Below are 13,548 nucleotides of genomic sequence, written 5' to 3'. Positions count from 1 at the left end.
TAAAAGATTAAAGACTGACAGTCTTACTTGAGCAGCAACAGTGTTGGGGTAACTCTCATTGATTTTTCCAATAAAGTCCAATTCTACCAGCATCCAGTCCCTGGCGGGTGTTACTTCACACCCCAGTGACACCAATTTCCCTCCAGCCCACTGAGGGGCTCAGAGTTCCTGAGTCATGCCAACACTCTCCTCCAGTCAACGCCTGCGTGCTAGCTCCTCTTAATGAATTATGAGGATTGACTCGGGTAACAGCGCGCTGCTTCCAAATCTCTATTTAATTGAAACACGATACAGAGCCGAGGGGCACGAGGGGCGATAAATTGGAACATCCGCTCCGTAATCAAACCGCCATCTGCTTCAGTGACGTCTGGATGATCCTAGAAGAGAGGAGGAGAGAGCCTGGCCGCTCTGGTCTCCAATCACAGTCACACAGCAGTGCAGCAATCAAACGGCTGCTGTCGACCGCTTCGTGTGATTTGGCAGAAGAGACACAACATCCAGGGATTTTACGAAGCAACACAGATCCGCTCAGTGGAACGAGAAGAAGAGTGTGATAGGGTGATAGAGAAATGAAACAAGTGAGAAGGAGAGAGAGGAGAAAGGACAAAGGAGAAAGGAAAGGATAAAGGAAAGGAGGGAATAAATGAAAACAGGAAAAGAAACTGAGCGAAGAGAGTAAGAAGGAAAGGAAAGTAAGGAGAATAGAGGGAAGAACGGAAAAGTTACAGTGAAAGAGCAGAGCAGACATCTGCATTTCAGGCTCCTCAGCTCATCCTGCAGTGGCTTCTGGGTAACTACAAGGTGGCGTACCTGCTTTTTCAGACGTCTGGTGACGAGTGAGATGGCGTCAGCAGCCTTCACAGCCTCCTCGGTGTGTGACTGTCTCAGACAGAATACATTACCAACAATCAGACGGAGGGAGGCCCGGCTGATGTGATGATGAGCAGATCAAGGTCAGCGGTGACTCACGGGAGAAGCACAGATCCTTCTTCTGTGGTGGAGTCTAATCAGGTCCTGTCCACTCCACCGTCACGTCCAAAACTACGAGACAACGCAACTTTCCACAAGGTGTTTTACGCCTTTCACTGCTCTTCTATACCACTTTTTTAGTATGGGCCACGACGTCCATCACTAATAATAGAAATGAATATGCTGTGTACTCAGGATTTTACCATGTGCTACTAAAAGAATTCCACTCACTATGAACGAGTGACCATTAAAGTAAAGAAGTTCTGCAGGTCAACAACATGAGAACCAACCTCGCTTCCACTTTCAACTCCAGATAAAGTGGTTCAGATAATCTGTATAAACGGTTCAGCTGTAAATGGAACCAATGGGCTGAGGTATGAAGACTGAATTCAACTTGTAATAACGTGCAGGAGACTTTACAACCTGAGATTCTGCCACATGTGATCAACACAAATGAAAACATCAGAAATCAGAAAAAGGAAAAACTAGTGATTAGTAAATTTAAAGACATTTTGCTTCTGAAAAATTCTAATTATAGTTTCATCATAGTTTGACAGTATAAAACTATGATGTTCACCCCGGGCTCCGGGCTGTTTGTGTTTTAAAGACACAGGATGGTCACAACAAATATTCAATGTGTTGTCAGGATGGTAATATTTAAATCCTCCAGCTGGACATTGATCAAAGACGAGACTGTGAAAACACAGTTTCTTCATCGAGTTTCAGGAAGGACTCGTAATGTTCCGTACGCTTCGCCCGTCACATTACACACACACACACACACACACACACACGCGCTGCAGAAGCACTGGACAGAGTCAACACAGCTAAGTCAGTATTGACACCATTAACACAAGCAGTCAGTCGTTGAGGAGATGAAATGAGTCCAGTTAAGCGTGAGCGGGTTGTGTTCGACCTCTGAAGAGCTTAGACACACAATTTGCTCCACTTCAACTGGAAAAGAGATTTAATCACACACACACACACACACACACACACACACACAGGTCTTGTACTTTCATGTTTACCACACAAGCATTAAACTGAACACACACACACACACACACACACACACACACACACACACACACACACACACACACACACACACACACACACACACACACACACACACACACAGTCGACACTGTTCCATCATGATGTGACATTCAGTGATGACTAATTGTAAAGCTGAAGTTCAGATGATGTCAAAGGAAAAGACTTCTTCATTTAAACCGCTCTATGTGGTGACAGCGAATCTTATTATCATAGTTTCTGTTGTTAAGAACGTCTTAAAACTCCACTGATCAAAACCTTTTAAAGTGCATTAATGTGGACTTAAATGTAAGGTGGGAGGTGTTGGTGGAAATAATCAACATGCAGCTTATTTTCCTCTTTTAGCTCAGAGTTTATGGGTTTATTGGATGCTTAATGCACTCGTCTCCTTCTCCTGATCATCATTATCATCATCAGCCCTGTTTCCAGCAGGCAGCAGTTTTGAATCAGGTGAACTGATAAAGTAGCAGGAAGACACAGCTGAAGAAAGTGGATCATCTTGTTTCTCCTGCAGGAGGTGGTGGAGACCAAACCAGATCTAAAACAGCTGAAACAAACACCACCCAAAGCTGCTCCGTGTCAGCTCCATGAGTAACGAGGTTATCGTCCTAATTAAACTTAATTATTATTAACTTATTAATGCACATAAATTAATGTGTGTATATACAGAGTAAGTCTGAGAATGTGTTTTAGCTGAGCTAACGCTACAGCAGCAGCTCAGCAGCCTCCACCTGTGTTTCGTCTAATGACACCCTCCATCAGCAGCTGTGAAGCTCTGCTGTAAATACTGGGTTTGACAACTGGGTGCCAGATGAGGGGATGCCGTCGCCCAAACAAAGGTGCTGATCCCTGAAGTAACACTGTAAATGTCAGACTGCTCATCTCAGCAGGAATCACATTCATCTGGAAACATGTGCAAACCTGTTTTTTTTTTTTTTTTTACATATAGCTCACTACCACAAATATGTCATACGGTGCACAACACACGAGGCTTTGTGTCGACTATTTGTCCAAAGACATTAAACACTTCCTTAAAAAAAAAGAGTAAAACTTCCATAACACTAAAACCCTAACTAATAACTGCTGCATGTCTCTGCAAACCAGTCCAGGTAATCAGTTCACCCAGTCCAAGCGAACAGTGTTTTTGGATGAGGCTCTTCCTTCTACCAATCAAGCATGTGTTGCCTCCCCTACTGTCTCTATACAAAGATAACTCCAATGCGTCTTCTATCCACTTCTATCTGCTGTGCCTTTATTTAAACGTTTTCATGATTCATTATATAGTCACCCACTAGACCCAAATAATCGATGATTCAATTCATTACCAGCTACTTAATCGTGGATTTTATTGATTAGGTTTCACAGGCAACATTTAAAAACTAGTTCCAGACTGAACTGACAGTCTGAGTCTTTAGTGCAGCTTCAGGAGCTGGATGTGATCCGCTGATAAAGATCTAAAAAGAAAAACATGTATTTATATGATAATGATTTGAGTTACTGTGTTGGGAGGTTCCATGTGTAACAACAATGAACAAGGAGAATGTAAATGTGTCTTGTGTTGTGAACAGAGGACACATTCATATGCAAAAACGTCAAAAGAAAACATCCAACGCTGCGCAGAGTTTGGGATAAAAGCAACAAAAAAGAAAAGAGAAACGGTAAACCTGCAGCACTGTGAAAATGTCAAACAAAATGGGGTCTCTTCAAAATGCCAGAGCAGAGCAGGGGTGTGCGTCATGTTTTAAACATGCAGCTCTCCGAATCCACTCTGTTTTTTATTTATGCGTTTCTACTTTTCTAGCTAGAATTCAACATGTAAAAGCAACAATGGCCATAACTCGAGCCAACAGGCGCCTGTTGCCATGACAACAGAGCCCTAGCATCTTCTAAAATAAGGCCGAGGCGGGAAAAGATTAGAGGAAGCTGCCGGGGCAACCCCCCAGACAGACGAGGAGGGAACGGCTGGCATCGAACGCCACAGCGTCAGCAGACTGAGGGAAGTGGAACTCAGACAGGACAGCAGGAAAATATCAGCTCAGCAGAGAAACATCCCATACCTTCACCTCCACTATTTAGATCTAATTAGAAACACAACAACGTGATGATTGGTGAGTACCTGATGGACAGTAAACAATACACCAATGTGCTAGAGGTTTACTGACAACACGCTGGTTCAATCCAAACTTACCTGAGCTGGAAACAGACAGTCGGTCATTTTGAACCTGCGACGGTGACCGACACACTGCTTTTACTGCACTCTGCAAGGCTACTGTACAGTCTGAGGAAGGAGATCAAGGTGCACGGCTGGGTGCACATACTGTGATAACACAATAACAATTCTCTCATCAAGCCACTGGAAACTGTTACTGACTCACGTAGACGCACACACTGAATTTATCCTCTGTGTAGTTCTTGTTTTGGTGCACAACAAGCAGCTGTGACGAGCCGGTCTTGTCAAAAATATCTTAACTTGACAGTAATCCAGTCTTGAACAGAGTTAATTATACACATTGAAATGTTCTGACACTGTGTAAAGTTTGTAAAGTCTGTGTTTGAGTGACAGAATATAAAAATATAATACAGCACAAAATTACAATGGAGGCTGTCGAATCAGCACTTGGACACTCAGGATGCAGTTTTTATGATAGGAACGAGCAGATTAGCTCAGATAATTCCTTTAAAGCAAAACCTCGCTTTGCCTTAAATAATAAAAAAAGACCTTGTAGTACATTAAGAGGAGGAAAGACGCGAGGAAATCGGCTCTTTGAAAACTGCATTTTAGGAATGAATAACGCTGTTTATTATTAACAATGTGAAAGGTGAATCTGCACACAACAAACAAAACCTTCAAAATAAAAGAACTGTGAATTCACTGGTCGGTATACGAGCTGGTATCGTGTGAATTCCTGTTAGTCCAACAAAAACAGATGCAACATTTACTCCCGTTAAAGACGCATACATGTGAACAGGGAAGCTGCTTATTTAACAGAATATTTGTGATTCAGAGTCAGAAGACACTGAGAGAGGAGAGTAGAAAGTAGAATATACCTTTTAAGAACAGTATGTGTCAAGAAGCTACTTAAAAGTGTTCATTATTCTAATCTTTGAAAATGTACAGTACTGTATAATAATGACAGACTAACGAAGACTAGAAGAATGCAGCAGGACAATGGTGGCTCGTAGACAGCTCAAGCATCTGTAGCATCTCTCTACAGGCTGGACAAAGGGAAGTGAAGCGTATAAATAATACAACAGAAGTGTCTTACCTTCATAAGAACCGACTCGCTGAGTTTTTCTCTGTTGACAATCTTTATGGCGACTTTCTGACATGTGACACAGTGGACGCCCAGCTTCACAAGACCTGAAACACAAATTAACATCAAGTCATTTCTTCAAATTCCATCTGAAGATTTCAAAACTCAGCTCAATGCCAAAGTCGATTATAACACGAGGGAGACAAAGAAGAAGAATCTGAATACATGACGGTACATTCAGTGCTGCTCGTCCTCTTCTACACTGCTGGAATTGAAAATGATCAAATTAAATACCGACCTCTGTAATGGAAACCTGGTTTTCCTATTAACAGTGGTATGGAAAATGATTTGAAGTGGTAGTTACACTTAGCCTCACTGTTACACTGAAGCTACAAATCCATGATGTGTTTAAGGTCTTTATGTTACTGTTTCCATGAACCACCAGTCCACTTCCTGTCTCGCTGTCCACTGTCGGAGCCTGACATGCAACAATATATTCACACATCGAACAACAAGCGGTGCTGCAGACTCCCAGCTGGCTGCTGGGGGCCAGATTAAAGACCAACGCAGGCAGATAAAAATGCAGTTGACTTGCATTCTGCAAGTCCCAACTCTCTTTTTCATTGTGTCCTTCTGAGGCCTCGCCTGATGTGAGTTCTCAGCTACAATGGCTCCATCCATCTCTGTCTAAGCTCTGACACCAGGGAGCATATTTTACTTTGTACTGTAGACGCCACTGGAAATGCCACTGCGCATATGCACCTCTTCATTACCTCATGCTGCACTTATATTTCACAGGAGATGAGTGCCTCGCTATTTGAAAGGTAATTTCCCTGCGGGGTCTCACAAGGAAACAAGTATAGCTGTGAGCAGCAGGGGTGTTTGGACCACTATGGCAGCCTGGGGGCTCTTTTAAGTCTCCAGTTAGAACTGGAATGACATCCTTGGCGACATTCACAGTCTCATTGATCTTGTTGTAAGAGCAGCCCGAGGACGGCTACCACTGCTCACCATGACACAGGGCTGAGAAAGCCATGAAAGGCTGCTCTGCATACACACACTCACCCCTGTAAGTCATGTGTGGTACTGAGGAGAAGGGCGACTGAACAGGAAGTACCAGAGAATGAGAAGCAGAGTGACCAGTGTCAAGAGTTTAAGTCTTGAACGGATGTGAAAACAGCAGCCGTTTCTGTGTTCAGCATGTCAGATATACTGTCCTGTCGGCAGATGTGGGTTTGAAACAGAGAGAGAGAGAGAAACCACCATACAAAAGCTCCGGGAGTAATATTATGCATATTAACATCCTGATGTTCAGGACCAAACATTTCACCACTGTTTCTTTTCTGTCATATTTATTTTGGGTATTGTCATGAAATTAAATATATTCTTACTACTTTATGTTATTTCTGATCCAAAAATCTTCTTGTATTTTGGTGAATTCTTCCAAACCCTGTAAATCCAAAGTGTAACAAGTCAAGACCGACGAGACAGAGCGAAAGTAAACCAACTCCTGAATATAAATATCCTGCATTGTTCTTCCTCCACCTTTCCTTGTTGCTTCTCATTCATCCATTCACACACACTGATGAATGTGGAGCTGCCAGGTGAGGTGCTGACCCATTGGCATCAGTGTCACACAATCCAACCTATTCAAGAGTCAGGGATCGAACGGCTGGCCCCACGGTTTGTGGACAACCTGAGGTAATAAGTACCCTCAGAAAAAGAACAACAGCAATATTAGTGATTGATGCTTTCTGGATGTTGTTCCCAAGAGAAACAGCAAAGTCTGTTTCCACAGAGTGGACGACTGCAGAGGAAAAGATTCCAGCTGCACAGGCCCACTGAGAACTGTAGGGATGATTCATCTCCACTAAAAACACATTTATGCTCCTGTAATCTTCTGTGCAGTTTTTCTGGTCTCGTAATTATCCCTCTGACACCTAAATGTGAGCACTCCTGTCTGAACTGAACAAACAGCTATATGTTTTTGATCCAATCCACGATGACAATCATAAAAGCAATTTGTTTGACATTTTTCATTGTGCTGTCCCATTATTACAATCATTATGAATCTCAAAACTACCACCTAAAGCAATAATTTCTGACATTTCCATGTCTAGAACCATCTACTTTGCCCCTCTCTGCCTCATTTCTAAATAACTCAACAAGAATGAGCCCATGTAAGATTTTACATTTGCCATTTATTGGCTGTTCTCTGAGAGGTGAACAATAACATAAACCATCATTACACAGTATAGACCCAGGAAATTCACCTTTCACCTCAAAGTGGCATCACTGGCAAAATCTTTAATAGTTCTAGTAATATGACATTTTAATGGAGCATCAGAGACTCTGATAGAATCATCATTTTAATGCTGCTTTGCATCTAAATTGATGTCGGGGACACAGAATGTGGCTCTTTGTAATGTTGCTTCATTATTTTCAATAGAAGAAAAATCTAAATCCAGTTTCTAACTTTTCCAGCAACATTAAAACTACTGTCTATGCAGAAAGTAAATACTCACATCCTGTGAGGTTGGATGCAGATTAAATTAAGCGTCATTTTATTCTCAGTCTCCAATAAGTGTTGATTGTTCTGTTGTTGAGCACATTTGTCTGGTTTAACCTCAGTGTGGGTCAAATATTTCACGAGATGAGGCTCCAGTTCTCGTGAAACACAGTCATGTCTGTTTCATGATGAGCTGATCAAATTTAATTTGACAAAAAACATGCAAAACACAGTTAATCAGTCAAAATAGACGAGAAGAGAAAAGAAAACACAGCAGACACTGTCAGGGGTAACGTATGTGCATTCACATTAGGAATAATAAAAAGAAAAATCTGTCACCTTACAGCCTTCTAATATTTATTATGTAGACTAGAACTATAGTAGAACAATGTGATGTGTTTTCTGTTTCAGTGAAACACAGTGAGAGCTGAGCACCGCAGAAGCATAAAAACCCTAAAGTAAATCTTTCAGAGGGCAAATTAAAAACTCAAAGTGTGACTAGTGGAGGCCGCAACTGACTCAACAACTGGATTTCATCGATTTCTCTCAAATCAATCTGCTGAAACAGATCGATCGTCTCCAGGACTCCTGAACTCAGCAGACTGGCAGCAGGGACTTGGCCTCTGGTTCTCTCCACTTCCTCCTCAAATGTTGTGTGTCCCTTTGGGCTGAAAGTGTCAGGTCCAAAGTCACAATTAAGCCTCATTAATGATTAATTCTACAGCAACCAGGAACACAAAAAAGTCAAGAAGGGAGTTAACAAGTCCAAGACTACACAGACAGCTTTATCGAGTTAGTTGACTTCAAATCCCAGAGAGCACTGCTGCAGGAAACATCCAATCAGGCAGCAGCAATTTCCTTTGCTTGGAAATACCTAAATGGAAAAAAACTAACACTGAATTAAACCGCAGCAGGTACCGAAGCAGAGTCAGTGAATTAGCAGAGTCAGCCAGAAGACTCCAATAAGACAAAGGTAAGAGCTAAATAAACAGTGGACAAGTGGAACCACTCTCTCTGCTGCAAATGAAATCAATGAAGAAGCTGAGATCCAACTTTTACAAACTCCTCGTCAACCTGGGGACTCAGCTGAGCTCAACGTGTTGTTCAGTGGTTCTGTGGACACATTACAAGAAGAAGAAGAAGCAGGAGTAAACTGTACCTTTATATTGGGGGAATATTAAGAAGACAGTTGTGACCATACTTTTTGCCCATTAGTTCCCCAACAATGACAAGTTAGCACACTTTCCTATGTGATACTGAGGGGAACAGGCTGGAAGCTTTCATGAAACTCCCTGAAAAGGCAAAAACCTTTTTCTATGAAGTGAAGCGTTTGGAGAAAGATGAGAAATGTCTCACAATTCCTGAATCTGTGGAAGTGTTTTCTCAGGAGAGCTGGAGTGTGGACACAGCACCATCCTCACACAGCTGAAAGACAGAAACTAAATACTGAACACGTCCTGCAGAGCTGTGAGCTGTTCACGAGCAGTCAGAGGTAATCAGCAGTGACAGGTTGGAGCGGTGTGGTTCGGGTGACCTTCAGCACTTACACACTTTCACCCCCACATTAAGATGTGACAAACATTTCATTGTGGATGTCCTGTCATGAGCATCATCAGTTTTTCTGGCTACCACAGAATGTCGGCCATAAATGTGAGACGATCCAGCTGAAGCAGAAGAGAGTCTGAACCAGGAAATCCACATTTCTCAGCGAGGTTCACTTGAACACAGATGTACTGCAAAAACAGCAGAAATGCCAAAACTCTGCTTATCTAGTTAATAAATTGTGTCACTTCTACAGTTTACCCCATGACCTCATTTAAAGGATCCTAAAATAACATGTTTCTATTTTAACAGACAAATATCTATATTGTACATATCCACAAAATCACTTTCAATCTGCTGGAGGCTAGTTTCACTAAACAATCTGTCACTCAGGAGTAGCTTGATGTTAGACTTTCCAAACTTTCTTAAATAACATACAAACAGCTTTACAGAGCTTTAACACATATCTCAAACTTAGAGGAACCTAAATCGATGGACTAGTCCGTGTATCCTTCATCCATTACAACTGAAACTTCACTCACATGATGACAGAGTGAGAACGTCTCCACAGGATCCGTCACTAAAACTGAGAGATCAGGGGAAAAACCACCTTAGTCAAAATCTGACATCAGCACAACAGTGAACCTCATGAGTGGGATTTGTTTAATCGTTTTTCTAGAAGAACAGGATCTGGTAATAGATTATGTACAAAGAATGAAGTTGTTTTAATTTAAAAAAGAAAATCATGTGAAACATCCTCTGCTGCTGAGCAGAGTCAAAGCCGCTCAGGAGGACACGCTGGGAGACATCTTCTTTCCTTTGTCAGTTCAGAGGAATCTTTTCAGTCATGCTGTGCTGGAGGCTCCTGCACCTGCAGGCCACAGTCAGCCACCCACACACTCAGCCACTGGAAGTGAAACCCACCAAGCAAAGCATGTGGTGCACAGACCGGCCCCCCTGCACCACTCGAGGCTGTCAGAGATTTCTGACAGCAGCAGAGTCGACTGGATGAACACTGCACATAATAGAAAGTCCTTCCATGTGGCAGATAATAAGCATGTTGCTGCTGGTTCTGTGTGAGTGAGTTGAGGACAAAAGGAAGGAAAAGAAGAGGCACAGTCAAGCACTTGAACAGTTTACTCAGTAAAGCTCAGCGCTGTTTGTTTCTCCTCATTTAACGTCTATGGTGGATGAAGGTTGAAGGACGACGATAGCTACAGGAACAGTCAACTGGAGAGACCCGAGGATTTAGGAGTCGTCAGCTCAGGAATCCTCCGACATGCTCGACAGGCCTCGAAATCTTCCAGTTTGAAGACTCACTACCAGATGTTAGGACAGATAAAGACAAAGATACAAAGAAGGAAACTCCTACAACACGAAGTTACATCAGCACTGTTCAAGAAACGAGTCTGAACCTAATGCAAAAATGAACACTTCTCTGATTCTTAGTTTCTACACCTCTCAGAGATAAAGACAGGTTTATGGGACAGTATCAAGTGTTAGATGAAAATTAAACGAGCTGATTCATCATCACAAAAAATAAGAAGCATGTTCACTTCTGTGATTTAAAACACACAAAGTTCGTGTGCATAAACCCTGAAGGAGAGAAGTTAACTACAACTCCCATGGTGCATTACAATGCATGAAAATTCAAATACAGAGTTTACGACTAAGATAATTACAATTTCTTAAAACATTCAGCAGCTTAATGTCATGTTCATGCCATGAGTCTGGATCAGTTGAAGAGCGGTTACAACAAAATGTTTGGAATTTACATCCTGTCATGTGGCGTAGAGCATGGGCTCCTCAACCTTAACCAGGCCGGTGTTCAGTGAATAAAACCAACCAGAGAGCAGAGCCTTGATTCATGGCACCTTATTCCTATTTCCCCCTTTACAGACACCGAGTTACCACTCAGAGAAATGGACGAATCATCAGAAGCAGATAGGACAAGCAGTGTCTTGATCGATGATACTCAACATGTTAACAGGAGGAGGACTGAACCGCTAATGCTGAGACACCAGGTATTGATAATTAGAGTACAGCACCCGGACAGCAGGATATTAGTGGGAGTCCTCTGCAGCAGAAAGCTGCTCGACAGAGGTCAGACGTGAAGGAGAGTCCAGTAAAGACTGGACTGGATTCATCTGAAACCACATTCAATCAGTTGTGAACATCTCTTCAAGTAGTTTGAGTTATTGAAGGAAACAAATTTACATACTTCAGAAGTAGACTCAACAACAAAGAGCAATCGAGCGAAGAAGAAGAAGAAGAAGAAGAAGAAGAAGAAGAAGAAGAAGAAGAAGAAGAAGAAGAAGAAGAAGAAGAAGAAGAAGAAGAAGAAGAAGAAGAAGAAGAAGAAGAAGAAGAAGAAGAAGAAGAAGAAGAAGAAGAAGAAGAAGAAGAAGAAGAAGAAGAAGAAGAAGAAGAAGAAGAAGAAGAAGAAGAAGAAGAAGAAGAAGAAGAAGAAGCAGAAGAAGAAGCAGAAGAAGACGACGTGTGGCGCTCAGTGGGGCAGCTTCCTGGCTGTCAGCGAGCCATCTCAGCTGTCCAACAAGACTGATGAGCCTGCTGCGTCTCAAATGTGAATTAAACATGCCAGACACCAAAACTGAGCTCTGGCCCATTTACATCTTATTACAGGGCTGAGGAACATCCTTTTTATTCCCACTACTCACCCAAAGACGAGCTCTTACAACTAATGATGATGCTCACGCACAGAGTCGATACATATTTATTTTCCTGCCCTCGAATCAACCAAAAAGATATCGATTCATCCTCACATCAGCCCTGTAATTGCCTACTCTGCTGTCAGTCATTTGATGCTATCCTCCTTTGTTCCAACCAGTCATTTCAGTCAAAAGCTCCCCACTGCTCTGTAACATTGATTAACTGCCGCTGCCTGTTTGCCAATGAGGACGAGGTGAGCGGCCATCGCAGCGCCGAGGCCTGGGAGACGCTCTCGCTGCTCGAGCTGCCCACCGAGGCTAATGAAATCACAGACAGAAACGAGCCTCAACATTGATTTCATACCATGAACTGAGCACCGCAGACTGTTGTTCTGTCCTGCTCGAGGTTCCAGACCAGTGAAGAAATATTGGATTTCAAATGATCAAGGTTTGGTTGGACAGCTGTGGTGTTTTAAACACAGTTCCCAGATGTGTCTTTTTACTGATGTCTGCAGCGAATAAGCAGGGACATGTTGAATTAATACGTTTATGGCCTGAGGAGCATCAGTCTCGTCAAGGCCTTTTCCACTCAAGGTCTTGATACGTAATGTTTGGCTGAAGCTGTAGTCTGCACTGTGATGATTATGATAACGAGTCAACATGAACACATTAAGCCACTTTCAGAAGACTGAAAACAAAAAGGCAAAATGTTCTGTTGTATAAAATGTTTCTGTGAAATATTGAATCACTTGATGGAAACACAGGTGACATTAGTGCTGCTTACCTGTTTTCAAGCCGGCACGATGAGCGGGATCAGCCGTCCAGGCAGCAGAGAGCATGAGGAGAGAGCACAGAAGAGACCAATGGTTAGTTCCCAGCACAGAAATCTACCAGGCAACAGATGATGGCGACACACAGCTTCAGCATCCAACCAGATTTTCACAGTTTGTGCTTTAACTCTTGTTTTTTTCTTTGAATATGTGAATTGGTCTCATTCTGCTGCTCATGAACACACTGTGCAGCCACGTATCTGTGTCAAGGTTAACCTCCCCTCCTCCTCCTCACCCCTCTTCTGTGTCTCCCCTGATAATAGGAAACCCATTGAATTAGCTGAATATGAATTCCCTCCCTCCCTTCTTCTCCACATTCAAACAAAACCAGATCCCCTTTTCTCCATTAATGAAGTAATTAATAAAACCAGCTCCGGCTTTATTTTCCGCTTCTCCCACCGTCAGCGTGGAGCGAGAGGGGGAGGAGAGGAAGACAAGGAAGGCCAGGAAAGCAGGTCAAGCCTCGAGAGGGAGACAAGGAGAGAGCACTCAGGTCATATGAGAGGAGGCAGTAATGCTGGATGCCAACACTAATGAACACAACACAAACTGCTGCAGAATATTTTATATACAGGCTTTGAATTCTGTCTTCAGTTAGATCAGAGTTCATCGATTTGTAACATCAGAGCCAGAAGAAACATCTCGTGTGTTCTTCTGCTGAGAAGTCTGTTCAGTTACATGTTGGATAAATAGAAGAGAACTGTTTTATAGAGCTGCCA

General features: G+C 42.6%; 1 protein-coding gene across 7 annotated transcripts in view; it reads right to left on the bottom strand.

The window, feature by feature from the left end:
* LOC113174283 (serine/threonine-protein kinase BRSK2-like) overlaps positions 1 to 13,548 on the bottom strand; it is a 94,183-nt gene that overhangs the window by 40,708 nt on the left and 39,927 nt on the right. For all 7 annotated transcript variants that reach the window (XM_026378152.2, XM_026378146.2, XM_026378148.2 and 4 more), the window contains exon 2: positions 5,292 to 5,386. In XM_026378152.2, the coding sequence (XP_026233937.1) occupies positions 5,292 to 5,386 (95 nt within the window). The remainder of the gene's footprint in view (positions 1 to 5,291; positions 5,387 to 13,548) is intronic.

Source organism: Anabas testudineus, chromosome 3 (genome assembly GCF_900324465.2).
Source record: "Anabas testudineus chromosome 3, fAnaTes1.2, whole genome shotgun sequence".
In the NCBI taxonomy this organism is placed as follows: Eukaryota; Metazoa; Chordata; class Actinopteri; order Anabantiformes; family Anabantidae; genus Anabas; species Anabas testudineus.
The sequence above is the reverse complement of the archived record's forward strand: the minus strand, read 5'-3'. Positions and strand labels throughout refer to the sequence as shown.